The sequence below is a fragment of the Chrysemys picta genome, chromosome 2 (genome assembly GCF_011386835.1).
Source record: "Chrysemys picta bellii isolate R12L10 chromosome 2, ASM1138683v2, whole genome shotgun sequence".
NCBI classification, from domain to species: Eukaryota; Metazoa; Chordata; order Testudines; family Emydidae; genus Chrysemys; species Chrysemys picta.
The window spans coordinates 157,850,137-157,876,317 of NC_088792.1; the positions used below are offsets into that span (position 1 = coordinate 157,850,137).

A 26,181-nucleotide genomic window follows, 5' to 3' on the forward strand; every position below is an offset into this window, starting at 1 on the left:
AGGGTATGTCTACACTGCAATAACTGTGTGTGATTGCAGCTTGTGTAGATATATCCAAGCTAGCTTTAATCTAGCTAGATCAGAACAGTGAAGCTATGGCAGCGCAGGCTGTATAAGCCCACCTAGAATCCTGGGTAATTATTTGAATCACTCACCCGCACTGCTAGCTCATTATGCCTACACAAGCTGCAATCAAACCCTGGGATTGCAGTGCAGCCGTGTCTAAGCCATTTCCCTGATGGCGTCCGTGGCAGATGTAGAAATGGAACCCAAACCCGCTGAGTCCCACTCCCAATGCCTTAAAAACAAAACCACCTGCCTTGTGGTTCTTAATTCCCTTCCCCTCCACCAGCAGAGTTCTCTTGACAATGAGCGTCCCAGCACATAGATTGCGTTGGGCATCCATCCTCCAACCTCCCTGCTGTTCTAACTCGGGATGCTTGGCTCAAGATGTTGTGGGATTCATTTAGCGCCGAAGTTGGCAAGGCAATAAGCAAGTAGGAAGAAAATACATATATCACAGCTTCGTTTTGAGTTGTTCCGCTGAAGCCAGTTGAACAATTGCCTGGCTGATGCTGGGCTTGCTGGTTCGCAGTTACTTAGACTCTGCTGGTTAGTCTCTCACTATAGATATTGTAGATACAAAATAGCCAAGATATTGGATTATCTTCTACTGACAAATACCGTTGAGTGACAGAAGATCCTAGCACGAGGGCTTGTTTGGATTTTAAGGGGATTTAGTGTTGGGGAAATGTCAAATTGACCCCACCCCTGGAGAATGGAGATTTGTGATTTACACCCATCCCCACCCCGGACAGGCTCAGCACAGGTAGCATGATGCCCTGCCAACCTGTCTCACCTGGAGCCAGGAGAGTGGGCCCTGGGGATAGAACTCCAGTCACTCTTTTTGGCCTCTCTGCTGAGGCTGCCGACAAGTAGGACAGTGAGTAGAGTGGTGGGTTTGGTGAGGTGGACACCAGGACAAAGACAAAACTTGCTTCACAAAGGTCACCAAAGAGTCATGAGGTGGGAAAGGCATTTGGTCACTACTAAGCTGTGATAGATTCAAGCTAGTGACCCGAGTCTGGGTTTTCTACATAAAACAGCGTGGCCTAGTCAATAGGTCACTAAAATGGGTGTCAGGAGACGTGGATTCAGTTCCCATCTCTGCCACTGACTTACTGTAACCTTTGGCAGGTTACTTCCCCTCTCTGTGCTTCTGTTTCTCTCCCACCCTTCATCCATCTTGTCTGCTTAGATCATACGGCCTGTAAAGAAGGGAATGTCTCTTCAGGGCCTGTAACAACAGGGCCTTGATCTCGGTTGGGCCATTGATAATTCACAGGCCTGAAGTTATTCACGTGTGTGGTCAAGTGTTTACAGGATCTGGGCCTCAGAGATTAAAGGATCTGTAAACCATGACTACGCTTCTGAGCTGTTCAAATCACCAATTAATTCTTTAAGCATTCATGTAGGCTCTGGATGTCCTTCAGCTGAGCCCAGCCTGGAGGACTGTATGTACCTCCAATTTTAAACACTGGAGGTTCTTTGGTCTCAAGCCTCAGTCAAATCATGTACTGTTCACTTATTTATGGCCGGCTCTCCAAAGCAGTAGTGCATTCTCCAGCTGCTTATCTCTCTACTTGGAAGGTAATGGGCAGAGTTGGAAAAGGTTTTAATCCTCCCAGTGCTGAGTTTAAAAATAAAATCTATCCTGGTCTGGATTTGAACCAGCAACCCAGCCATAAAAGACTCCATATCCCATTCCCAGTCTCATTCTGTCTCCTGCATCCCTAGCTCATAGGGTGAATTGAAAAATGGGATGTTGTTTTCATGAGTGTCATCCCTTTTTTTTAATCAACATTTGAAATTTTGATGAAAAGTGTTTGTTGGAATTTAAAAAAATAAAATATTACCACTAGCTCTACAGCAGGTCAAAAAACTAACCAAGGTACTTTCTGTGCCATTACCCTGGTATGTGAGCGCCTCACAATCTTTAATGTATTCAGCGTCACAAACAACCTGGTTTTCATTTAGACTTCAGTGAAAAGTGTCATCAGAACTGTGAAAATGGTTCTGACTGGGTGCCATTACCGCAGTATCTGTGCACCTCAAACATGAACAGTTCTTTTCAGAACTCTCCTGTGAATAGGGAAGTATTATTAATTCTCATTTTGCAGATGGGGAAACTGAGGAACAGGCTTACCCAAAGTCACACAGGGAGTCTGTGGCAGAGCCAGGAATAATATCTAGATCTCCTGACTCCCAGTCTAGTGTCTTAACCACAAGACCATTCTTCTCTTTCCTTGGCGTTTAACTGTATATGGTAATTCTTCAGTAATATAAGTTCTATGTAATCATGGCTATGGTGTGATGTCCGTATGTTGACGTGCAGTTACAATTTCAAAGCCAAAGGTATTTGACTGATGTTGTGCTGTCTTGGGCAGCTTTTACTGGCTTTTATTTAACCTCAGTTCAGGATTGCAGACATGTCTTTTGCACTGCATGCTATAATTATATTGGGTGTTATCTTCTGTTGAGTTAAATATTTCTGTGCCCTTAAACCTCAGCAACATAACTGGTTACTGAGATGCCCACCAGACAGTGGTGGAATGCCTCTGGTGCTACTGTATGGAACAGATGGTCTGTTTTTATGAGATTGCAGGGACTCAAAGCAAATGTATTCTTGGGGAATTGTGATATTTTTTTCCTTCTGTAAGTGTGAGGCAGGTGAGCTACTGTGGGTTTCTATATTATCATTTACTTTAAAATACAGCTCTTCAACTGGGGAATCTCAAAGCACTTTGGAGACCTAATCAATCGAGCCTCGCAACATCCCTGTGAAGTGCTATTGGTAGAGTTTTATAACCTTTTTCTGAACATGAGATTCTTGTGCTAATCATAGTCTGTTTTAAACAGGCAGCATTTATTAAAGAAACAATTACATCTACAGACAAACAGGCTTCTACTTAGCTTGAGCTCCAGCTTTGTCTCACCTGATTTTCACCTGTCTGGAACAGCAGAGACCTCTAGTGACTGAATAAAATACAGCAAGTAAACATATAATTACAACTATCTCAAAAGGCACCTTCAGCATTCTTCTGTGTGATTAAAAGAATAAATGATTCTCTTCGGTCGAGATCCTAGGGCAAAACTCCCATCGGCCTCAGTGCGGGCAGGATCAGGGCTCATAAGGATTGAAGGACAAGACCCAGCATAGTTTTAAGGTATAATCAGCTGGGGTCAGTGTTCTGGGACAGCATGTTACCATGTATTGGGGGTAGCCATGTTAGTCTGTATCTACAAAAACAACAAGGAGTCTGGTGGAACCTTAAAGACTAACAGATTTATTTGGGCATAAGCTTTCGTGGGTAAAAACCTCACTTCTTCAGATGCATAGAATGAAAGTTACAGATGCAGGCATTATATATTGACACATGGAGAGCAGGGAGTTACTTCGCAAGTGGAGAACCAGTGTTGACAGGGCCAATTCAATCAGGGTGGATGTAGTCCACTCCCAATAATAGATGAGGAGGTGTCAATTCCAGGAGAGGAAAAGCTGCTTCTGTAATGAGCCAGCCACTCCCAGTCCCTATTCAAGCCCAGATTAATGGTGTTAAATTTGCAAATGAATTTTAGTTCTGCTGTTTCTCTTTGAAGTCTGTTTCTGAAGTTTTTTTGTTCAATGATAGTGACTTTTAAATCTGTAATAGAATGACCAGGGAGATTGAAGTGTTCACTTACTGGCTTTTGTATGTTACCATTCCTGATGTCCGATTTGTGTCCATTTATTCTGTTGCGGAGGGACTGTCCGGTTTGGCCAATGTACATGGCAGAGGGGCATTGCTGGCACATGATGGCATATATAACATTAGTAGATGTGCAGGTGAATGAGCCCTTGATGGTGTGGCTGATGTGGTTGGGTCCTCTAATGGTGTTGCCAGAGTAGATATGGGGACAGAGAAGGCAACGAGGTTTGCTACAGGGATTGGTTCCTGGGTTGGTGTTTCTGTGGTGTGGTGTGTAGTTGCTGGTGAGTGTTTGCTTCAGGTTGGGGGGTTGTCTGTAAGCAAGCACTGGCCTGCATCCCAAGGTCTGTGAGAGTGAGGGATCATTTTCCAGGATAGCTTGTAGATCGTGGATAATGCGCTGGAGAGGTTTTAGCTGGGGGCTGTATGTGATGGCCAGTGGTGTTCTGTTGTTGTCCTTGTTGGGCCTGTCCTGTAGTAGGTGATTTCTGGGTACCCGTCTTGCTCTGTCAATCTGTTTCCTCACTTCCCCAGGTGGGTATTGTAGTTTTAAGAATGCTTGATAAAGATCCTGTAGGTGTTTCTCTGTCTGAGGGGTTGGAGCAAATTCGGTTGTATCTTAGGGTTTGGCTGTAGACAATGGATCGTGTGATGTGTCTTGAATGGAAGCTGGAGGCATGTAGGTACGTATAGCGGTCAGTAGGTTTCCGGTATAGGGTGGTGTTTATGTGACCATCACTTATTTGCACTGTAGTGTCCAGGAAGTGGATCTCTTGTGTGGACTGGTCCAGGCTGAGGTTGATGGTGGGGTGGAAATTGTTGAAGTCCAGGTGGAATTCTTCAAGGGCCTCCTTGCAATGTAGCGCAAGTAGAGGAGGGGCACTAGGGGACGAGAGCTGAGGAAGCGTTGTTCTAAGTCAGCCATAAAAATGTTGGCATACTGTGGGGCCATGTGGGTACCCATAGCAGTGCCACTGACTTTAAGGTATAAGTTGTCCCCAAATCTGAAGTTGTTGTGGGTGAGGACAAAGTCACAAAGCTCAGCCACCAGGTGTGCTGTGGCCTCATCAGGGATACTGTTCCTGACAGCTTGTAGTCCATCCTCATGTGGAATATTGGTGTAAAGTGCTTCTACATCCATGGTGGCCAGGATTGCGTTTTCAGGAAGAACACCAAAGCATTGTAGTTTCCTCAGGAAGGCTGTGGTGTCTCGAAGATAGCTGGGAGTGCTGGTAGCGTAGGGTCTGAGGAGAGAGTCCAAATAGCCAGATAATCCTGCTGTAAGAGTGCCAATGCCTGAGATGATGGGGCATCCAGGGTTTTCGGGTTTATGGATCTTGGGTAACAGAATACCCCTGGTCGGGGTTCTGGGGGTATGTCCATGTAGATTTGTTCCCGTAGTGCAGCTGGGAATTTCTTGAGCAGATGGTGTAGTTTCTTTTGGTATTCCTCAGTGGGATCAGAGTATAGTGGTCTGTAGAATGTGGTCTTGGAGAGTTGCCTGGCAGCCTCCTGTTCATAATCCGACCTGTTCATTATGACTACAGCACCCCCTTTGTCAGCCCCTTTGATGATAATGTCAGAGTTGTTTCTGAGGCTGCGGATGTTACCATGCAACTTGTGAAAAGGCTGCATTTATTCCACTATTAATAGTTACTTAATCTGTAGCTTTTTGGAAGGGACAATTTCCTCAGATTTATGGGAAAGCATGGACACAGTGTACTTGGATGATGCAATGGTATTTGGTTTGTTTAACACATTTTTTACAGATCTTATGAAAGCTGATGTTCACACTGAGATTTGGGGCCCCATGTTCTTATCCAAATAGGATCACCGGACCAAATCCTCCTCTGGTGTAAATTGCTGAAGCTTCATTGACTTCAGTGAAGCAGCACCAGTTTATTGTCTTTGAGTATAGTTGAGGAATGTGTTTTTCATTTCACTCTGACTCCCCTTATGTCTGCAGCACACAGGCCAAATCCTGCCTTGGCTGGCACAGGATGGGCCGCTCCCGGTGCACCCACTGCCACAGGAATCCTGGCTGCCCATTCACTGTCTGGCTGACATTCTTTGCCGTTCCTCTGGGGAAGGCAGCCAAGCCTCCAGGATTGTCCTGGAGCCTCCAGGACAAAGATGAATCTTAAGTTAAAGATGATGTCATGTGATGAAACTTCCAGGAATATGTCCAAACCAAAATTGGCAACCTTACTTCTGGGCAACTGCAACGTGCTCGTGCACACACTGCTGTGGCTAACCAGCATGCTAGCCGGCTGGGGGAATAGACACTGGTCCCAAGCCTCCGACTCCACCCTCTTGGGGACGTGGTGTGAGGGTTGGTTTGTGAGCCACCAGGCCTGTTCCTGTATGCTATAACAGCATCCGGTCTCCCAACTGTTTGTGCCTAGGGTGGTTTGTGCCTATGCCCTCTTTGCTCCCAAACCCATGCGCCAGAACAGCAGAGAATAAGATTCTAGCACATCTTCCATCCTATTGTATTCCCCATCCCTATGCATGAACTAGGACTATGGAAGAGGAGAACCACACGTGTGCATCGTGAACCTTAGCCATTTCTTGGAACCAGTCCTTTCCTGAGGCATGAAAATATACATTTAAGGAGACTTCTCTCCCCCCTCCCTTCCACCATCTCCCTCTTGGAGTAAGTGTAACCACACAGGGTCTCCTTATGCCTGGCAGTCCTGGACAGCTGCCTGCTGTAGACTGCCCATCTGGAATGGTATCTTTTTTTTTTAGAGGAACTGTAGTGGGAATCCAGAGAGAAGTCCTGTTTTTTATAGATTCTAGGACTGGAAGGGACATCGAGAGGTCATCGAGTCCAGTCCCCTGCCCTCATGGCAGGACCAAATACTGTTTAGACCATTCCTGATAGACATGTATCTAACCTACTCTTAAATATCTCCAGAGATGGAGATTCCACAACCTCCCTAAACAATTTATTCCAGTGTTTAACCACCCTGACAGTTAGTAACTTTTTCCTAATGTCCAACCTAAACCTCTCTTGCTCCAGTTTAAGCCCATTGCTTCTTGTTGTATCCTTAGAGGCTAAGATGAACAAGTTTTCTCCCTCCTCCTTATGACCCCCTTTTAGATACGTGAAAACTGCTATCATGTCCCCTCTGTCTTCTCTTTTCCAAACTAAACAAACCCAATTCTTTCAGCCTTCCTTCATAGGCCATGTTCTCAAGACCTTTAATCATTCTTGTTGCTACTGTTACAGCAGTTCTGTTATTAGGGGCTCATTAGGCTAGTGCTCCATATTTTCAGAAGTGACCAGTGATTGCGTGTGCCTCAGCTTTTGTGTATATTGTATGAAAATCAAGTCCCATTAAGGTTCTCATGTCGGTCACTTCTGGAAATCTGGGTCCAGGCGGTCAAGTTTATTAGCAAGTTGGTAAGCAGCATGGCTATACCAAGGCCAAAAGTTTGAATTGTAAATAATTGCTACTTTTGCCAGTTTCATTCATAAAGTGTGACATTGCACCCGGGTTTTTGTATTACAGCAGCCGTTGGTCAGGCTGAAAGGCGGGGCCAAGATTGGAGAAGGCAGAGTGGAAGTGCTGAAGAATGGGGAATGGGGAACTGTTTGCGACGACCGATGGAACCTGATTTCGGCCAGTGTGGTCTGCCGAGAGCTGGGTTTCGGGAGCGCCCAGGAGGCTATAACAGGCGCAAGGCTTGGACAAGGTAATGGGAACGTAATGGACCATCAGCTCTGACCGCCTTCAGAGAACTCCCAAGGGATGTGAAATTAGATGAACAGGAAAGAGAAATTCAGCTGTCTTTTGAACTTCAGTAATGTTATGGGCCAGATCCTGAGGCCCACAATTCCCATTGAAATCATTAGTATGGAGTCATTGGGAGTCACTGAGTTGCAGGAAGAGCTGGTCAGAAACTGGGATTTTCATTCTGCAGGAAATAATAAAAAATTCCTTCTGAACCAGAACAAAAAGCTGAAATTTCCCACAGAATGAAAATTCACTTAAAAAAAATGATTTGGTCAAATAATTGTATTTTGATAAGGTAGAAACATTTCCTTTTGACTTTTTGAACTTCGAATATAATATACATATTTGTCATAGCTACATATATCAAATATTTAATACAATATAAATTGTTTGTTACAGTTATATAATATGTATTATAGTTAAGATTTTAATATAATATAATAGCCAAAAGGAAATTTTCTTATTGAAATTAAATGAGAAAAATCAGAATCAACACATTCCCGTAAAATGTTTTGATTTTGACAAAACTGACTTTTTGATGGAAAACCATTCCATTACAAAGCTCTTGTTCCAAGTGCTCAGCAGTCAAGCTGGTTGAACTGGGGAGCAGAATTGCAACTTTTTTCACTTCATTTTTTCCCCTGTTTTATTTCAGTTGTAGGTGACATTTTGACTCTTAAAAGTCCTGTTTCGGAAATGTCAGGCAGCATCATTCAGCGTGTCTTTGGGTTTGCCCAAGTGTATGGAACAAAATGATCGGAGAGAGACCTTTTGTTGACTTCATTGATTCATAAATATTTAGAGATCTGCACAAACATCAAATCCACCCTTACCAGCACAAGTTTGTTCTCTGAGGCCCTATCCGCACAACTTTTGAAATAACAGTTGCTACAACTGTGTTCAAACATGGATGCGTTCTTTTCTTGCCTTCTCTATCTCCTTTCCTTATCTCTTTCCTACTAACTTTAAAAAGACACAGGCATGGGAAGCAATCGAAGTTTGGCTCAGTAACTTCCTTCACTGGAGAAAAATAGCAGGGAAGAATAATTTAAGTGAGACTATTGAGCCCAATAACTTGTGGTTGAACTAGATAGAGCACATCATTTAGAAAGAGACCCAGTCTTCATTTAACGACTTCTAGTGAGGGTGGATTTATCCGTTCCCTTGGACAGCTGTTGCAGCCGTTACTTACTCTAGTTGTTAAGAATTAAAGAATGAAAAATCTCTCTTAGAAACTCACGAGGATAAATATTCTGGTGCCATTCACTACTAGAGATTGGCTCCAGCTGCAAAATATGGGTCTGGATCCTGGTTTCAAACACCGTAAAACTCAGATCTGGAGTCTTGGTTCAGCCTGTTGTAACCAGACATGCCAAACCCGTGGAAAAAAAGGCAGAAATTGGGCTTGGTTTTGGCTTAATTGGCTTGTGAGTTGCTTTTTGGCTACTTTTGGCTTGTAGCTTGTTGCACGTTGTAGCTTGTTGCTTCTTATTTTTGATTGGCTCCTGGTAAGGGGAGGCAAGCAGGGGCAAGGGTTGGGGGGGGGGGGGGAGAGTCAGGGGTGCACAGCAGGCCCACCACAGTCCCAGGCGGCACGCCAGGGGGAATCTAGTCACATAGAGTGTTGGGGTTCTTAGGGATTGGCTTGTTTTGGCCTTGTTTTGAAATGAGATTAGCTTGATTTTTGGCTTATTGTGGAAGTCGGGGTGCTTATTTACCGCGTGAAAGTTGGCAACTGTGGTTGTAACTATAGGGGCTATTTGTACAGTCTGGAAGCAGATCTGGGTTTGGATTTCCTGCATGTGGGGATGATTGAGATCCCAGGCTTTAGTTACCTCAAAATCCAGAGAACTATCTCCCAGGCCTGCCTTTATATGCCCTACTCCTTGCTCTCATATGGCTAGCGTCAAATCTAAAGAAATCTACCACCAAACAAAAGTCACACTGTAAAACCAAATGAATAATTGAAACTCCTCCAGACTTTTGGTTTGGTGACGGAAAGGGAAAATCAATTACACATATGAGAAATAGCTAGAATATGAAGAGCTTTAAATGTGCCCTTACTGAACAAAGCGCCAAGGAGCCGGGTGTTAGGACGCAGAGTGCTGCCGATGTGTACTTGACTGTGGGTATAAGGAAGCATTATCTTCATGCATAAAATGTTACTGCAACATGGTAGGGGAGAGTGTCCTGCTCTCTCATGTTACACATCCAGAACCTGGAAACTTTTTTAGCAGTGGCTGTTCATTCCCAGTGAAATTCTTTCCTTTTATTTTAAACACTGAGCACAATGAGTCCCCAGGCTCAATTTATCTTGGCCAAAATTTCTCTCTAGGATCAATAAATCTTGATAAGTCTCCTCTCCAGAAAGTCATCTCTGCTTATTGCAGTAGGATAAGAGACTGATTTGACTGCATTTCATAGAGGGGAGGTCAGACTAGATGATCTGGTGGTGCCTTCTGGCATTCAACTCGATGAATTCTCAACCTAACTAAACAAGCCAAACAAAGGGTGGCTATCCCCATTTTACAGATGGGAACTGAGAGGCTGATTAAATGACTCTCCTAGGGTGTCTGTTGAAGAGCTGAGAATAGAACCCAGATCTCTCTCCTGAGTCCCAGGCCAGTGCCTTAATTACATGTCCATCAAACCCTGCTAACTCTGAGCGCTCCCTGTCCCCAAAAGCCTAGGAGAAAACATGCATCCATAGTACCCAGAGAAGTATGGTATAGTAGAATGGTATATAGGAGTCCAATAATGTACCTCTTGCTCACACAAGTAGTTCCATCAAACTTAATGGGGCCGCTTGCGTGAGTCAGATTTATAGGATCACCGCCTATGCAGCTATACGAAGTCACTCCTTTGCCCAGAAAAAATATAGCCCTGTTTTTCCATTTTATCAGCAACTTTCAGCACAGACTGTCCTGCAACATGGAAACATTCCAGTGCCAAGGGGGTCGGTCTTTGACATGCGGAGTCAGCAAAGAGACTTAACAGAGAAGGACAAAATTTGCAGGGGTGAGGTGAATCAAAGAGCCTTGGTCCCTGCTCCTTTTCCCTGCCTCTTTTCTCTCTCTTCAATTATTTGTGTGTGTGTGTGTGTGTGTGTGTGTGTGTGTGTGTGTGTGTGTGTGTGTGTGTGTGTGTTTAGATTTTCTAGGGGGAAAGAAACTTAGGACCCAATCCATCCGACAATCTTGGGCAAGATCTAAACCATCCAGGTTCCCTGATATCTGTAACAGAGGGCAAAATTATTACATCAGTGTCACCCTCTCCAGATGTAGAGCACAAGAAGGATTTTAATATGAGAGAGAAACCAGAACAGATAGACACATTCTCTTTGGCTTCCATTGTTAGTCTCCTTTTTTTAATTTGTAAAGCCTTCCATTGGCTTCTGCAGAAGCTGGGGCCAGACTGTTGGCTTCAGTGAGAGCTGTAGGCAAGCTAGGAATGTAGGGTCATAGAATTTTAGGAGCTCAAGATAGAAATGCCTTTTGGATGATATAGCCTGTATGGTGGTCTAGTGCTTCACGCAGTCTAGCTGGTATAACATTAAGTGCATTCCCTTCCCTGGACCTCATACTAACTACACCCTTTGGGAAGGGTTCGGAAGTGCAACACACATAAATGTTGTCCTTATACCATCTGACGTATATGAAACGTTTCGTTCCAATACAAATATTACAAGCAGGGGGAGGGAAGGCTTGCAATTTCCGTTATAATTAGGACCTTACTGGAGAGCTCTGTTTTCTGTGTGTTCCGCTCAGTACATGTGTTAATTACAGAGTCCCAACTGGAGGCATTGCAACATGCACCGAAAAAGGGTTTTTCTGTTGGACAAAATTTCCCCCCCCCCCTCCCCCCCGCTCCCGGGTTTTCCAATCTACAGTGTTGATCAAAGGCTTCAGAAACCTTGGGGACATGGGAGTTGGCTTGAGTGGGGCACAATGCATGGTGGGTAAAATTCAGTCAAATGGGGGATCCTACTGAGAGCTGTGTGAAATATTTGCATTAAGCCCCTCCAGTCCGAAACTCTTCAGACTCCAGAATGGGTGCAATTGTTGACGAGATCAAACTGTAATTTCTTCTTGAGCTATTTCACAGAGGGCAGAACACTTGTGCCAATTTCACCTTCTGCAGATGTAGATTACAAGGATTTTAATGTGATAAAGTAGTAAAAACCAGCACAAATACATTTCCCCCTTTACCTCCATCGTTGTTTTCCCTTTTTAAAAAATCTAATCCTTTGCCCTCTTGAAACAGCAAAATACAGAGTTCTGAGTGTTGGAAGAGAACTATTCGGATATCAAGTCAGGTGATTTAATTGGCTCTTTCCATTTTTCGTCCCTGTGATTGCTCTGAGGAGAAGAAAGGAGCAGTGAATAGAAACATGCTTCTGGATTCTGCTACTGACCCCCTCTTTACCAGTCTCTGCTGTGACTCAGCAGAAGTCTGAACAGGTGGCAAGTTCTCCACATAGATCGTTGAACCACAGCGATTTATGCACGTCTGAGCCAAAGGTGTTCCCGCCTCTACTTTCTGGCTAGCACTTAAATTTAGTAGAAGGGTGGAGGTAGGAGCTTTCCAAGAAAGAGTTCCTACCGCTGCTGGTAAACTGGTTACCCGCCTCTGCATTCCTTAGTCAGCCCTTTCCTTTGAGGCTCAGGTTAAAAGGAATAGCTATGGAGATGGGTAAGCTTATTCTTTAATGAGGCCCAAACAAGGATGGCCTTGTGGTTAAGGCATTGGACTGTGAGTCAGGAGATCTGTAGTTCTTCCTGCCACAGACTCCCTGGGTGACCTTGGGCAAGTCCTTTAATTGCTCTTTCTCAATTCTCCAGCTGTAAGATGAGGATGATAATATTGCCTTTGTCTGGTCCTTAAAGATTACACATTCTTCAGGGCAGGGACTTTTTCTTACTGGTTATATGTGGAGCTTAATGGGGCCCTGATTTGAGTTGGGTCCTACTGTAATAAAACCAGCAACGGGGAATAAGAAATCAACTGTGGCGGTCGATAGTGGTGACACAAGCATTGCCGTTCTCCCCTTGGTTTGCCCACTTGCTAGTACGTGCTCACAGGACATCTTCAGTTTTTCCAAGGTGATGGTTACAAATGGACCAGCCTTGTGCCCATTGTTCTATGCTATACATATATTAAAAGACAGGGATGACTTTGGAGTGCTTGCCATTTCCGACATCTGCTCCTCTTAACATCCACCTCAAAGGCTAAGGGCTGACTAAAGAGGTGGGGGAAGGTAACTTGTGTTTAGTAACAGTGGGTGGACTCCTTCAGCAAAGAGTGGCTGGAACACCTCTGGGTCAGATGTGCATAGCTGTCTGTGGACTACACTGACATGATTCATCTGAAGAATGTGCCACCTGCCAGTTGTTGAGAGAGAGAGAGAGAGAGAGACACACACACACACACACACACACACTCCAAAGCAAAGTTCAGAAGTGTTTGTCTTTTCGCTCTCTTCTCATAGACAATCACAGGAATTAGAGATCTGTCAGAGACTAAGATGAGACCTAATATGTGGGGCAGATTATCCCACATCTGCTACTACGAGGTTCTGACACCTGTTGGCGGTCACTATCAGACAGAGACTACTGAACTGCATAGATCTCAGGTCTGATCCAGTAGGGCAAGTCCTAGGAGATGGAAAAGACCTACTGGATTATCTGATGCCATCCACCAAGAGCAGGGGAAAACCTCTATCCCTGACCAGCTATTGAACCCAGGTCCTGGATAGGAGAGTAACCACTAGGGAGCATTGTGTGTTCGTGCTTTTCTGCTGTCTCTTGCTGAAGAATGATGTGGCATTACTTGGTGCAAGATGCAGCTCTGTGCAGTCATTTGTCATGCTAGGAACCACACTGTTTCAAGTGTCATTGGATCAACTATTGATTACCTGTGGGTATTTTAGTATTCTCTGCAGGTCAAGTAGAAGAGAAATTTGAACATACGCCTATCCCCAGGCCTAGACAATACGGTGACTCCTGCTATAGAAATGCCCAGAGATAGTTCAAATGATGATAATTAAAGATCAGTCTCCCAATCCTTGTTAATGTCGGTGCTCTTGGAATCTTGGGCTGCACACCTGTATTTGAGATTACTTGTTTGGCTGAGTTTTTATAAGGATCTGCATACTTCGTTTTCTTGCCCTGGCACATGTATATATGTCCTGTGATGGGGCAAGGCCAGATGGCTACAGTAAAGTAGTGAGGAACAGGTATGTTAGCCCCAGGCTAAACAAATCCCTGGTACCATGGTAACCAAATGGCAGTTGCTCCAGGTTAATCAAGACACCTGGGGCCAATTAAGATCCTTCTAGAAGGCAGTGGAGACAGCTAGATTGATTGGGACATCTGAAGCCAATCAAGGGCTGGCTTAAACTAGTTAAAAGCCTCCCAGTTAGTCAGTGAGGTGTGGGTGCCAGGAGCTGTAGGAGGGAGCTGCGCTGCTGGAGGAACGAAGCAGTACAAATCCATATCAGGTGCAAGGAAGGAGGCCCTGAGGTAACGGTGAAGGAGATATTGAGTGGGGGCTGCTGTGGAGAAGTGGCCCAGGGAATTGTACACGTCCTATTTCCAAAGTCCACTTCCATAGCTGCTAATTTTAGGGTCCCTGGGCTGGAGCCCGGAGTAGAGGGTGGGCCCAGGCTTCCCTTTCCCCTCCCTGATTAATCACTGAGACTGGGAGACAACCGAGACTGTGCGAGGGAGGGCTGCTTCTCCTCACCTCCCTTGTTGGCTTATGATGAATATGGCTCAGTAAGCTGTGACCCCTTGCCTGTAGAGAGAGAGAGAGGCTACGTGAAGGGTCACCGTGCAAAATCCACCAGGAAACGCAGGACCCACGGAGTCAAGGACAGTACTTTGTCACAGTCCCCACTTAAAATGTCAGGGCTTGATCAACTGCAGGTTCCTGTCCGATAAAACCAGGACCAAAAAACTGGGTCATATTTTTAAAATTTCTCCAGCTGAAGTTTGTAAATTGCAGAGCAATGGAAACTTGGCTTTTCTTTTATTTCTGGCACACTTGAAAATCTTAGACTACTGGAAATAATTTTTTAACAGTAAAAACAAGCAGCAAGATGACCTTAGCAGAAATCAACTGAAATCCTTTCGGGCTGGTGTGTCGAATGCTGGATTCCATGTTGATCATTTGCAATAATATAAACTTTTACTGATTTCAGCTTCCCTCTCCGGGGAGGGGCTGTCAGGAAAATGACCATTCTGTATTTCTTTCTCTTAAAGGAATGGGTCCCATTCACCTAAATGAAATAGACTGTACTGGGTTTGAAAAATCCATCACGGACTGCAAGTTCAACACAGAGTCACTGACTTGTAACCATGAAGAAGATGCTGCTGTAAGGTGCAATGTTCCAGCCATGGGTTTCCAGAATCAGGTGAGAAGTCAAATTATGTGGATGTAACAAGAATACAATGTGTTTAGTAACTCTCTCTCTCTCTCTCTACTTATATGGCCATCTTCACTATAGTAGCCGAGTACCTATTATGATCTCAAAGTGTTTGTGGGAATACTGACCCAAAGGAAGTGGTGGAAGCCCCATCAGTTGAGACATAAAACTAGGCCAGATAAAAAACTATGAAATGCACAGTTGGGCATAATCCCTGTGTTAACAATGAGAGGGACATGGGGTAATGCTTAAGTCCCATTTTCAATAGTGACTTAGGACCAGATTTTAAAGGGATTTAGGCACCTAACGTTGCAGCTAGGTGCCTAGTGGGATTTTTCAAAAGCACTTATCTGCATCTTCGGGTGTCTAAATACATTTGAAAATCTGGCCGTTAGGCACTTAGGCACCTACATCTCAGTGAAAGGCAACAGGTGCCTAGATCACTTTTTGACAATGGGACTTGGGAGCTGATGTCATTTAAATGCTTCTGAAAATTTTATCCCAGATTATTTAATAGGTCTGTCTGCCTCTAGTATATCATAGAATCCTAGAAATGTCAAGCTGGAAGGGACCTGGAGAGGTCATCAAGTCCAGCCCCTTGCACTGAGGCAGGACCAAGTAAACCTAGAGCATCCCTGACAGATGTTTGTCCAATCTGTTCTTAGAAACCTCCCGTGAGGGGATTCCACCACCTCCCTGGGCAGCCTGTTCCAGAGCTTAACTGTCCTTAGAGTTAGACATTTTTTCCTAATATCTGACCTAAATCTCCCTTGCTGAAGAGTAAGCCCATTGCTTCTTGTCTTACCTTCAGTGGACATGACAACAATTGATCGCCGTCCTCTTTGTAACAGCCCTTAACATATTGGAAGACTGTTAGCAGGTCCCCCCTTCAGTCTTCTTTTCTCAAGACTAAACATGCCCAGGTCTTTTAACCTTTCTTCACAGGTCAGGTTTTCTAAACCTTGTATGGTTTTTGTTGGTCTCCTCTGGACTCAATATATAGAATTAGAATTCACTGAAACAGAAGGAAGTACAGTGTACAAAGTAGCCTATCCAGCTTTGCAATAGATTTAAGTCAAGCAGAGCTAAAATCATTATTGCTTAAATATTAACCCCATCACCCTTGACTTCTGGTAGCCCAATACACATGACCCTCCGTTAAGCTGTTGATGGGAAAGCAGTTTTTAAAGACTCTAACCTGGGGTACCTACTGTCATTTAGTCTAGTAGTTTGTGGAGGCGGGATAGATCTTTAATACTCCAATCAGCCTGCACAGGATATAATCCATCTTTCATGTCCCGCTATCTTTGTACAAGGCATATGTCCTAAAACAATGTTTTTGTAAAACTAGACTGGAGGCTAGGAGAGGAAATATAGAATAAGTTTTGCCGAGAAATGCTAATACATGGCATGGTTGTCTCAAGGGAAAACAAAGCGTCCTATGACTTTAATGAGCTGCCGTGTGTCAGAGATTATGCAGTTAAGATTGAAGCCATGTGATCGCTGGCCTCAAGATAATATTTGTATTTCACATTTCTGAAAGACAAAATACTGGAACTACTTGTTACTTTGGAGCTGCAATCAAATAGCTTTTGGAAGAGGAACCAAATGGTTTTCCTGGGGCTATGTTTTTCCAGTCCCGAAAAATATTCTGGGGAAATAACTGGTTTTGGCAATTGTGCCTTCTAAAGAAAATCCTGCCCCGGACATGCTGTGTCTCAAAGTAAGCCTTGTGTGTCTCATTCTGGCATTGCACCTGCTCAGGAGGAAGGTTCTGCTACTTCGTGTCTGTGTCAAATGAACCTCTCAGCAATGGGCCCGGCCCAAGGTCTGTGGACCACTTAAGTCCCACTTTAACCTTCAAAATAGGGCTTAAATGGTACCTGTGTTGGCTCTCCGCATAGTGGGGCATCTCACCCTGTGAGCAACTAAGATTTTTCTCAAGAAAGACCAAAAGGGAGCTAGAGCAGTGAACAGTCACATTTATTTCACGGGGCAGACATCCAGAGTTGAAGTTTTGCATCTGAGTCGGCCTTGTGCTAACTACATTTAAGCTCCATCAGGATATGAAGATGTTTCATACTGAGAGGAAGGATGGTTGATTGGTTAAGTTACTTGATTAGGGTTGCATTCTCGGCTCTAATACAAATGTCGTGGGTAACCCTGCACAGGTCACCTAGGGCCAGATTTTTAAAGCAGCCTCTAATTTTGTGTCTCTGTGGGGTTTTTTTGGGTGCCCAGCTTTATACACCTGGGGCCTGATTTCACTTGATGGAAGCCACTGGTGCTTGGTACTGCTAAAAATCAGAGACTTTGTCTAAAGCTGGGCAGCGAAAGACTGGGGGACATAGAGACCATTTCTGATACTTGGGCGTTAACCTCTCCCTGTCTTCGTTTCCCCATCTATAAAAGGAGGGTAAGAACACACCTTTCCCTCAGGGGGAGACACTCCGATACCATGGTGATGAGCAGCACAGAAATGCCTCCAGCATAAACCACCAGTTGCATTTACAACAAAAGTGCTGTCACATATGGGTGGTGTTTCCCTTCCTTCTCCCTGCACAAGTCTGCACAGCAATGACACTGTCGTGTGGGTTTGTCCTGGGACCCCCAACTCTCATTAGAAGTTAAGAATATACAGATGTGTGTCGGACTAGGTTACTTCTGTGGTCGAACTGTTTACTAATCCAGTGGGGTGTGGATTATTATCTGTTCTACAAAGCAAAAAGCCAAGACTGGGGGGGTATGAATGGGGGCTTGGTCCATGTGGGTTCTTGCAGAGATTCATACTAACCACTGGTGCTTTGCCACAGCCCTTCAATTCACCTTCAAACACTGACTCGGGATCCCTCTTGCCAGCAAGAACGGAGATTGTGTCAGAATCGTTTGGCTAAACTCTTGTTCCATGAATTTTAACATCTGTATTATATTAGACCAGAGAGCAAAATATGTTTTGAGCAGCATAACAATAATTCCCCAAATGCTGTGCTTCCTAATTTCTGCTAGGCTGCTCCTTGGCGATATTAAAGTCCTACACTTAATGCCATTGAGTATTCCCTGTGGGTGAAATTCATCCCTGTGCAAAGAGTCTGCACATGCCGTACTCAAGCCCTATCCTGAGGATTTCATCAGAACAGAAGTGGTGCGTAGGTTTTGGGCATGTCCTTTATTTGTTGTTTGTATGATGGCAGTGCCTATTGCAGGGGTCGCAACGTTTGGCACGCGGCTCGCCAGGGTAAGCACCCTGGCAGGCCAGGCCAGTTTATTTACCTGCTGACGCGGCAGGTTCGGCCGATCGCGGCCCTCACTGGCCGCAGTTCGCTGTCCCGGGCCAATGGGGGCAGCGGGAAGCTGCAGCCAGCACATCCCGCGCCAATTCCCGCCGCCCCCATTAGCCCGGGACGGTGAACCACGGCCAGTGGGGGCTGCGATCGGCCGAACCTGCCGCGTCAGCAGGTAAATAAACTGGCCCGGCCCGCCAGGGTGTTTACACTGGCGAGCCGCGTTGCCAACCCCTGGCCTATTGTATTGTGCTAGGCACTAGAGAATCACCTAGGACGAGACTGTTTCTGCCCTGTTTCTGCTTCTGTCTAAATGGACAAGAGAATGGGTGGGAAGGGAAACAGAAATAATAATGTCATTGAAAAATGTGCTAAGATTGGCCAAGCTGAGTTTATTAATGGTTTCATGTGGATAAGCTAGAGGGCCTGCTAGGGTTTAGAAAACAGGGAGGGGTGTGGTGTTCTGCGTTGTATTCTCAGCAGTGCCTCTGACTTGCAGTGTGATCTTGGTCAGTCGCTTCCATTCTCCATGCCTCAGTTTCTCCATCTCTAAAATGGGGCTAATGAGACCACCTTTTAGGAAAGAGCTTTGAGATCCAGGCATGCAAAGTGCTCTAAAAGTGCAAGGGGCTGTCTTATTTATTATTATTTTGTGACGTATCTGCTCAGTGCTTAATAAATATTAATAATTCCAGCATGTCCTGCAGTTTGTGTAGGCCCCTGCTTAGCATGATGAGACATTATTTATTACTTCCATTATAGCCGTGCCTAAAGTCCCCAACCCACACTTAGGCCCTATTGTGCTAGGTGCTGTACAAACACATAGTGAGAGACAGGCCCTGCCAAGAGGCACTCACTATCCAATCTAATAATACAAGACAATAGTAATCTTAACATGAGTTTGAAAGGGATAGAAAGCCTCCTGTTTCAGGGCTTAAACTGACCTTAGAGAAAACTTTCCCTGGGGAGCCTGTTACCCTAAAACTGTCTACTGCCCAGTGTCTTGCACCTTCTTCAGTCGGTAGCAGCCACCAGGGCCGGCTCTAGGATTTTTGCCGCCCCAAGCAAAAACAATTTTGGCCGCCCTCCCTCCCCCCCCCCCCCCCCCCTGTTTTTTTCTTACCCCACCCCCGGCCCCGCCTCAACTCCGCCCCTTCCCCAAATCCCTAGCCCTGTCTCCTCCCCCCAAGCTCTCAAGCCTGGGAGGGAGGGAGAGGGAGAAGCAGCGTGTGCGCCGCGGCCACTCGGGATCTCCCCCTCCCTCCTGGGTTTGAGAGCCTGGGAGGGAGGGCGAGCAGCGGGGCGCGAGCGGCAGCAGCGGAGGTGAGTTAGGGCGGCCGGGGCACATTTTTAGGGGCGGCATGGCCCGCGCCAGAATGCCGCCCCTAAAAATGTGCTGCCCCAAGCACCAGCTTGTTTTGCTGGTGCCTAGAGCCGGCCCTGGTAGCCACTGTCAGAGACAGGATACTGGACTAGATAGGCTTTACCTGTTTGGATCAGACCCATGTCCCTAAGGGTTGGAGAAGGACGTATTATCATCCCCACTTTACAGCTGCAGAACTGAATTGACTTGCGCCAGGTCACATGTGGAGTCGGTGGCAGAACCAGGAATTGAACCTGATCTCCTGAGTCCCAGTCCAGTGCCAGGTTTTAACCCTAAAACCACAGCGAGACTAGAAGGATCTGAACTTTTCCCTCGCCAGCTGCTGTAGCTTCATTGCAAACTGTCCCACGTGCCACCAGCTGGGATGGTCCTTTTATAAATCACTCACTTAGATACGAGCGAATGTGTTTTGCTGCCCACATCTGCGAGCCTGTCTCTGTTCAGACGTGGAACTAGGTCAGTTGGGAAATTCCTGGCAGATGCTTTCAGAGAGCCGATGAGATGATTCCTCTCTTTCCTTGATCATCTGCAGCTGCGTCTGAGCGGTGGCCGTAACCCCTATGAGGGCCGGGTCGAAGTCCTCATGCAGCGCAATGGCACTCTGAAGTGGGGGACTGTCTGCAGCCAGAACTGGAGCACCGTGGAAGCCATGGTGGTGTGTCGCCAGCTAGGCCTAGGCTTCGCCAGTCACGCCTTTCAGGTACGTCTCCTCTCTGTGGCGTGTGCTCTGGGCAGAGAGGAGCGAGGTGACCTTTTGCCTCAGCCCTGTGTTTATCCAGAGAGCAGGTACCGCACAGGCAGCATCCGGGCACCCTCCCCCCACACGCTGCCCTACCCACGTACCTCAACCCTGGGCTAGCAGGAGCACCTGTGAGGTGTGTGGATAGGGCCCACTCTATCCTTGGCCTCCCTGCTGAGCCTGCCAGAAGTGATGGTGGTGTAGGTGATGGGGGGAGGAGGGTTATCCACCAGGCTGTGTGGGGAGCCTCACTGTTCCACACACAACCCCCAAGCGTCAATCACAGGGTAATGGTTTTGCTCACAAGTGCAGAGATTCCCTGGAGCCATCCAGCCCCTTAGCTCCCAGCAGTTGGTCCCATGGGCCTGTCACATACGTCCTTCAGCCAACGAGCCAGGACTATACTTCCGACAGCACTAAGGCTTCCTGAGGGTGCCCGAGGGAGTTTCTTTAAATCCCCAGGGGAACTCTTTGATCTAGATGGCCCCTTTACTCTGGGCTGACACCAGTTATGCTCTGCAAGTAGGTTCCTACCTCTCTCCGTCACCGTCCAAAGCAAATACACAAGCTCCTCGAATGCCCTCTGCAGGAATGCACTGCTCACAGCCTCCATCGCACGGTGAATCCAAAATGATCTGGTCTAGCCTTGGGTGCATCATGCACTACAAAGTATATCATGGCTGATAGGTGCAGGACAGGGCTGCCACCATAGTAGGCACCAGAGTAGCCATGATATCACTTGCCCTAGGGCAGAAATGGCAGGGCTGCCAAGGAAAATAAACCGTCTGGAAACTTGCATCTCAAGGGTGCAGCGCCTAACCCCTTTTCTGCTGGTTTCTGTTGTCAACTTCCATCCTAAGGGAGCCCCACAGCACTTTGACTGACAGAGACTATCTATAGGATCAGTTTCTCTGCCCTGCACTTCTAGGCTAGAATGTGGCAGCAGCTTAGCAGGCCGCAGGAACGCTGCAGAACCGCTTAGGACAGGGAGCAGAGAGTTACCCTGTCCAAACGAAATGGCAGTAGGAGACTAGGGAGGCAGAATGCAACCTCTATAAAGGAAGCCGGACAGGCCATATAGCTAGTGAACGGGGCAGAAACGGAGGCCTGTCCCAAGAGAGACCCTTGTCCGGAGCTGAGGCAAACATGTCAAGCTTTTCAGGGAAGGGGACCATCTCGCTGTGTGTGCGCCGTGCCTAGCACAGTGGGGCCCTGATCTTGCTTCACCATAATAAACACAATACAAAATAATACCAGCTGCCTTCCTGGGCTTGTTTAATGTGAGTAAAGAGTGAGGCCTTAAAATGACTAATAGCTCCCGCATCCTGCTGGGGATTGGGTAGCTCGCTCTGAAGATAAGTGAGACGATAGGCAAAACCTGAATGCCGCTCTGTGGTAGGTGAGTTATTGTCTCTGTGTAATAAACGACTCCATCGGGGATCTCCATGGAGAATGTTAAATATTAGGCCCAGTGAACATGGCAGACTCTAGACAACGTCACGTTGTAGAGCAACGAACAGGGCCAGAGATGGAGTGTATAGGTCCTTGGAAGACCATTGAGATTAAATAGCTGTCATCTAAGCGGGAGGCCCAGACCACCCACCTTCCGGCATAGAGGGGCCCAGGGCCCCTGGCAATCCAAACATAATTCCTATACAAAGCTTTTGAGGGAGCCGGCCAAAGCTGCACAATGCTCCTATGTTAATGTAGCCAGAGACCCTGCAAAGAAGCTTTTTCCCCAGCCTCCCCTTATCTGGCAGCAGTTCTACCGGACCGGGAGGCCTTTCTGCACTCCCTTAGGATCCAGTTCCTCCTTCAGGGGCTTGCCCATGCAGCCACTTTTTCCCCGGTGTCTTCAGGAATCCACTTGATAGGCCGACTACCCTCTCCAGCCACCCGGCCTGCCCTCTGTGCTTTGAGGGGAAGGCTGAGTTGCTGTTCCCCTCCTTTGGTATGTTGAGGCTGCCACGGTTGTTCCACCAGCCCACCTTTGGGATGCGTAGCCTGGCAGAGATGCCACTAACCTCATGGCCTTCGGGCTCTTCTGGTTCATGCCCTAAACTGGCGGCCTGTAGCCTGAGCCATGATGCTTCCAGGCAATGATTTCCCGCCATTGTAGGCCTTCAGGTTGATGGGGATCCTCCCTCCCCCATGTCCTAGCACTGGTCAGAAGGGCCTAATTCTTCAGGGATTGGGGTGGGGGGCGGGGGTATTGGTGTCATTTCTCTCACGCCGGGCTTTGAATTCACAGCTAGTTTAGCAATCCACCCTCACAAGCCGCTGCTTTGCTTCTTTTAGTTTATTTTCTTGTGCAGTTGCCAAGCTAGCGTACAAGAGCTCAGGGCAGCTGCATCCATCTAACACCGTCCTTCCCAGTCGCCCGGCTCTATAGGCCGGCATGAAACAAGATATTTTCCTTTAGCAGGGGCTGCGGGTATTTAGAATAGAAAAGATCCTTATGTGGGACCAGAGTGCATTATACCCATGAACATAAAGCAACACTGTGGAGAACAGGGGCTAGCTGTGTGTGCACAGGGCATTGCTAACAGGGTTAATGACACAGTGTGTTGCAACAGCAGCAATGGTACAGACAGTTCCTTCTCTACCTGAACCGCATTCCCAGCTCTGACACTTTCACATAAATCAGCATAAAGTGATTTTTTTTACTTCACTCCTTGCAGCTGCAACCAATGTCGGGTTCTTAGCCAGGAGGAACAAGTCTTGGGACTACTAGAGAGGGCAATGCACAGTGGGGAACAATCCTGCATTGGTCCAGCAGGGAAACAGTCTGGATGGGACCTAATAGGGGTTTTGCATTGCTTTCTTCTGATTTATATAGTCGCAATTAATTTGGGGTTCATGTGGATACAATTAATCCACTATACTCTGGGCTCTCTTCATCTGCAGATCTCCAAGCCCTCCCCAAACGGTATTACAGTAGCAAGATCAGGGCCCCACAGTGCTGTACATACCCACAGTAAGAGACAGTCCCTGGCCCTGAAGACCTTACAATTTTAATAGGAAAGACGAATAAAAGCAGGGAAGAGGGAATGTTATCTGCATTTTACAGGTGGGGCACTAAGACAGAGGGAGATTGTGACTTGCTCAAGGTCAAACAGGAAGTCGGTGGCAGAGCCAGAAACTGAATCTAGATCCTTTGCGATCCAAATGAGGGCTATAGGTGTTAGACCATCCTGTCTCTTAAACCACTAAGTCTCATAACGGCCCTGTGAGGTTGTTAAATATAACAATATCGGTTTTAGATAAGCTGAGCACAGAAAGGCTAAGTGGCTTGCCCGTAGTTACACAGAGGCAGAGCTGGGAATAGGTGGAGGGATGAGATCTTCAGAGCCGGTCGGGATTTAATAACACATCTTCCATTAATTTTAAATCCTGTGAACTGCTTTGAAAATCTCAGCTCAGGAATCCTGGGTCCTAGACTCCAGCTCTAACCAGTAGAGATGCTCCCCTCCTTGTCTAGCTCTCAGCAGACACTACTTCACAATTTCTGGGTACAGCATGCCACCCTTTCAGACTATGCTACTGAACCATTTTCTACCCTTGGGGAGTTGAGGACTTGAGGATCTGGCCAGTTTGTTTCTGACAGGAAAACTTTTGTTTCTAAACATTCCCTCTTGTTTATTATCTTCTGGGTTTTCCAAATCCTGACCTCGCCAGGGTCTGAATCCCATTTTCCAGCTGACCGCATCTCTGCCTCACACCAGGCCAGTCTGGCTGTTAATTCTCTATCTCTGGTGTTAGTCATGCAACAGCATTCTGGTCTCATGCTGGAGCATCCTGCTGTCCCTCCCTGATGCACAGATGTTGCAAGGCAGACATGATTTATTTGCCGGGCACCCATCCTAACGTGGCAGTGTATCTGCCCATCCCAACAGACCGAGAGGATGAATTCATAAACTGGATGGGTTGGGCTGGGTGGGGACGTGGATGTAGAGTTGGACTACAGCAAAGTGGAATTTAAACATATCCAAAAACAAGGAGAGATGTGTTTTAACCACGTTTAACTGTGACCCGTGCTCAGCACAAAGGACTCCGAGTCAGGACTCCTGGGTTCTACTCCTGCTCTGGGAGGGAAATGTCATCATCTGCCTTAGAGCAGGGGACTGGAAGTCAGAACCCCTGATTTCTATTCTCTGCAACTGTCATGTGGCCTTTGGCAAGTTATTTAACCTCCGTTAAATTGTGCTTCCGTTTCCCTACCTATACAGTGCAGATAATACCTCCCAGGCAGTTGTGAAGATTAACTAGTTAAAAGGCCATAGAGTGCTTTTTGCAGATGCAAAGTGCTTAGTATTCTCATAAGACAGACCTCTGATTGTCTCAGATACCCCAGTGGCTTCAGTACATCCACAAAAGGCAGGTGCACCCTTTTCTAAAATATCTATTAGCAACAATTCCAGCTCATTTTATATAGACTGCTACAACTTTGCTCTATTTAAATTGCATGGATTGAAGCCCAAGGGAGTTAGTTAAGGATGGTGTGGTACAACACCCATGTCACGAGGGCTGATGGCATACTTTGTGTACAAATATATACGCTTGTTACACAGTTCAGCTGACTTAGGACAGTAAAAAATCCCAGCAGCAAGTCAAACAAGGAGATCGTACCCTTGTCAGGGCAACTTGCTGATAACCGGTTAATGAAGATCCCAATCTCTGACCAGTTTGAAAAGCCCTAGCAAGCTTCCTAATCTAGGAATCCATGTGATAATACATTTACAGATAAAGCTGTGGCACCAGAATGTCTGTGAATATTGTTAGATCTATTTTGCTACTATTTCCTCCTTTTTAAAATGAGGGGGGTGGCTTTTTAAAAAAGTTTTCCTCCTGCTAAATGGGCACAAATTCTCCTTTCACTCCCCGTATAGTAACTTGTATTTTTGTTGCTTCCTGCCTCCCTGCACAGCAGTGGCTGGCCAGACAGCCTGGTACCCGTATGAAAAAGGAATTCCCATCCAGCTCATTAAACTGGAAGTGGCTCCAGGATAATTTAATATGCAGAAAGGCTGATGAATTGCAAAACTCAGCTTGTGCAAATGTTAGCCGAGCTCCAGGAGATCTCTACATGCCAGGTGGCCCATGGCTGAATTAGCACAGAAGCAAGGCCTTCTCACATGGTAGCCCAGAACACTAACCAGTTAGTTAGAGAGTTTGCTCCCAAGGGTAGTGGTATCTCCTTAGACCAGGTCTACACTCGCGGGGGGGTCGACCTAAGATACGCAACTTCAGCTACGCGAATAGCGTAGCTGAAGTCGGCGTATCTTAGGTCGATTTACCTGGCCGTGAGGACAGCAGCAAGTTGACCGCTGCCGCTCCCCCATCGACTCCGCTTTCGCCTCTCGCGAGCTGGAGTTCTGGAGTCGACGGGGAGCACGATCGGGGATCAATTTTTATCGCATCTACACTAGATGCGATAAATCGACCTCCGATCTGGCGGGTAGTGAAGACCTGCCCTTGAAGGCTGGGGCTAAGGTTTTCAAACGTGACTGATGATTCTGGCTGCCCAACTTGTGAGCTCTTAAAGGGGTGGGGGGCTGAGTTTTTACACAGTGCTGAGCACCCACCCTCTGAAAATCAGGCCCCTTTAAGGTGGTTTAAGTTTGGCAGCCAAAATCACTGGTCCCTTTTGAAAATCTTGACCCAGGATTCAAACCTGGGTCTCCCCTATGGTGCTGCAAATCATTAATCACTGGCTTACCTGGTTTATGAAGTGAATAAATATGCCCCAAAGTGATAGATGTGGGGACTTTTATGAGAGCTCTATCTCCCTTCAGAATAAGTATTTCCTAGCTTGATGGCCTCTAAATGATTTGCTTTGAGGGGAGCACTCCCTCCCCA

At 46.4% G+C, this 26,181-nt stretch overlaps 1 protein-coding gene across 6 annotated transcripts in view; it reads left to right on the forward strand.

Annotated features, from left to right (window-relative positions):
* LOXL2 (lysyl oxidase like 2) overlaps nucleotides 1–26,181 on the forward strand; it is a 100,276-nt gene that overhangs the window by 55,849 nt on the left and 18,246 nt on the right. For 5 of the 6 annotated variants that reach the window (XR_006172208.2, XM_005285147.5, XM_065584521.1 and 2 more), the window contains 3 exons: nucleotides 7,268–7,451; nucleotides 14,755–14,906; nucleotides 20,116–20,283. Coding sequence is in view for 5 of the 6 variants with exons in the window: in XM_005285147.5 (XP_005285204.1) it covers nucleotides 7,268–7,451; nucleotides 14,755–14,906; nucleotides 20,116–20,283 (504 nt within the window). In the remaining variant the exon portion in view is untranslated. Of the gene's footprint in view, nucleotides 1–7,267; nucleotides 7,452–13,878; nucleotides 14,014–14,754; nucleotides 14,907–20,115; nucleotides 20,284–26,181 lie in introns of those variants that run through there. The other variant, XM_065584523.1, reaches the window with a different exon arrangement.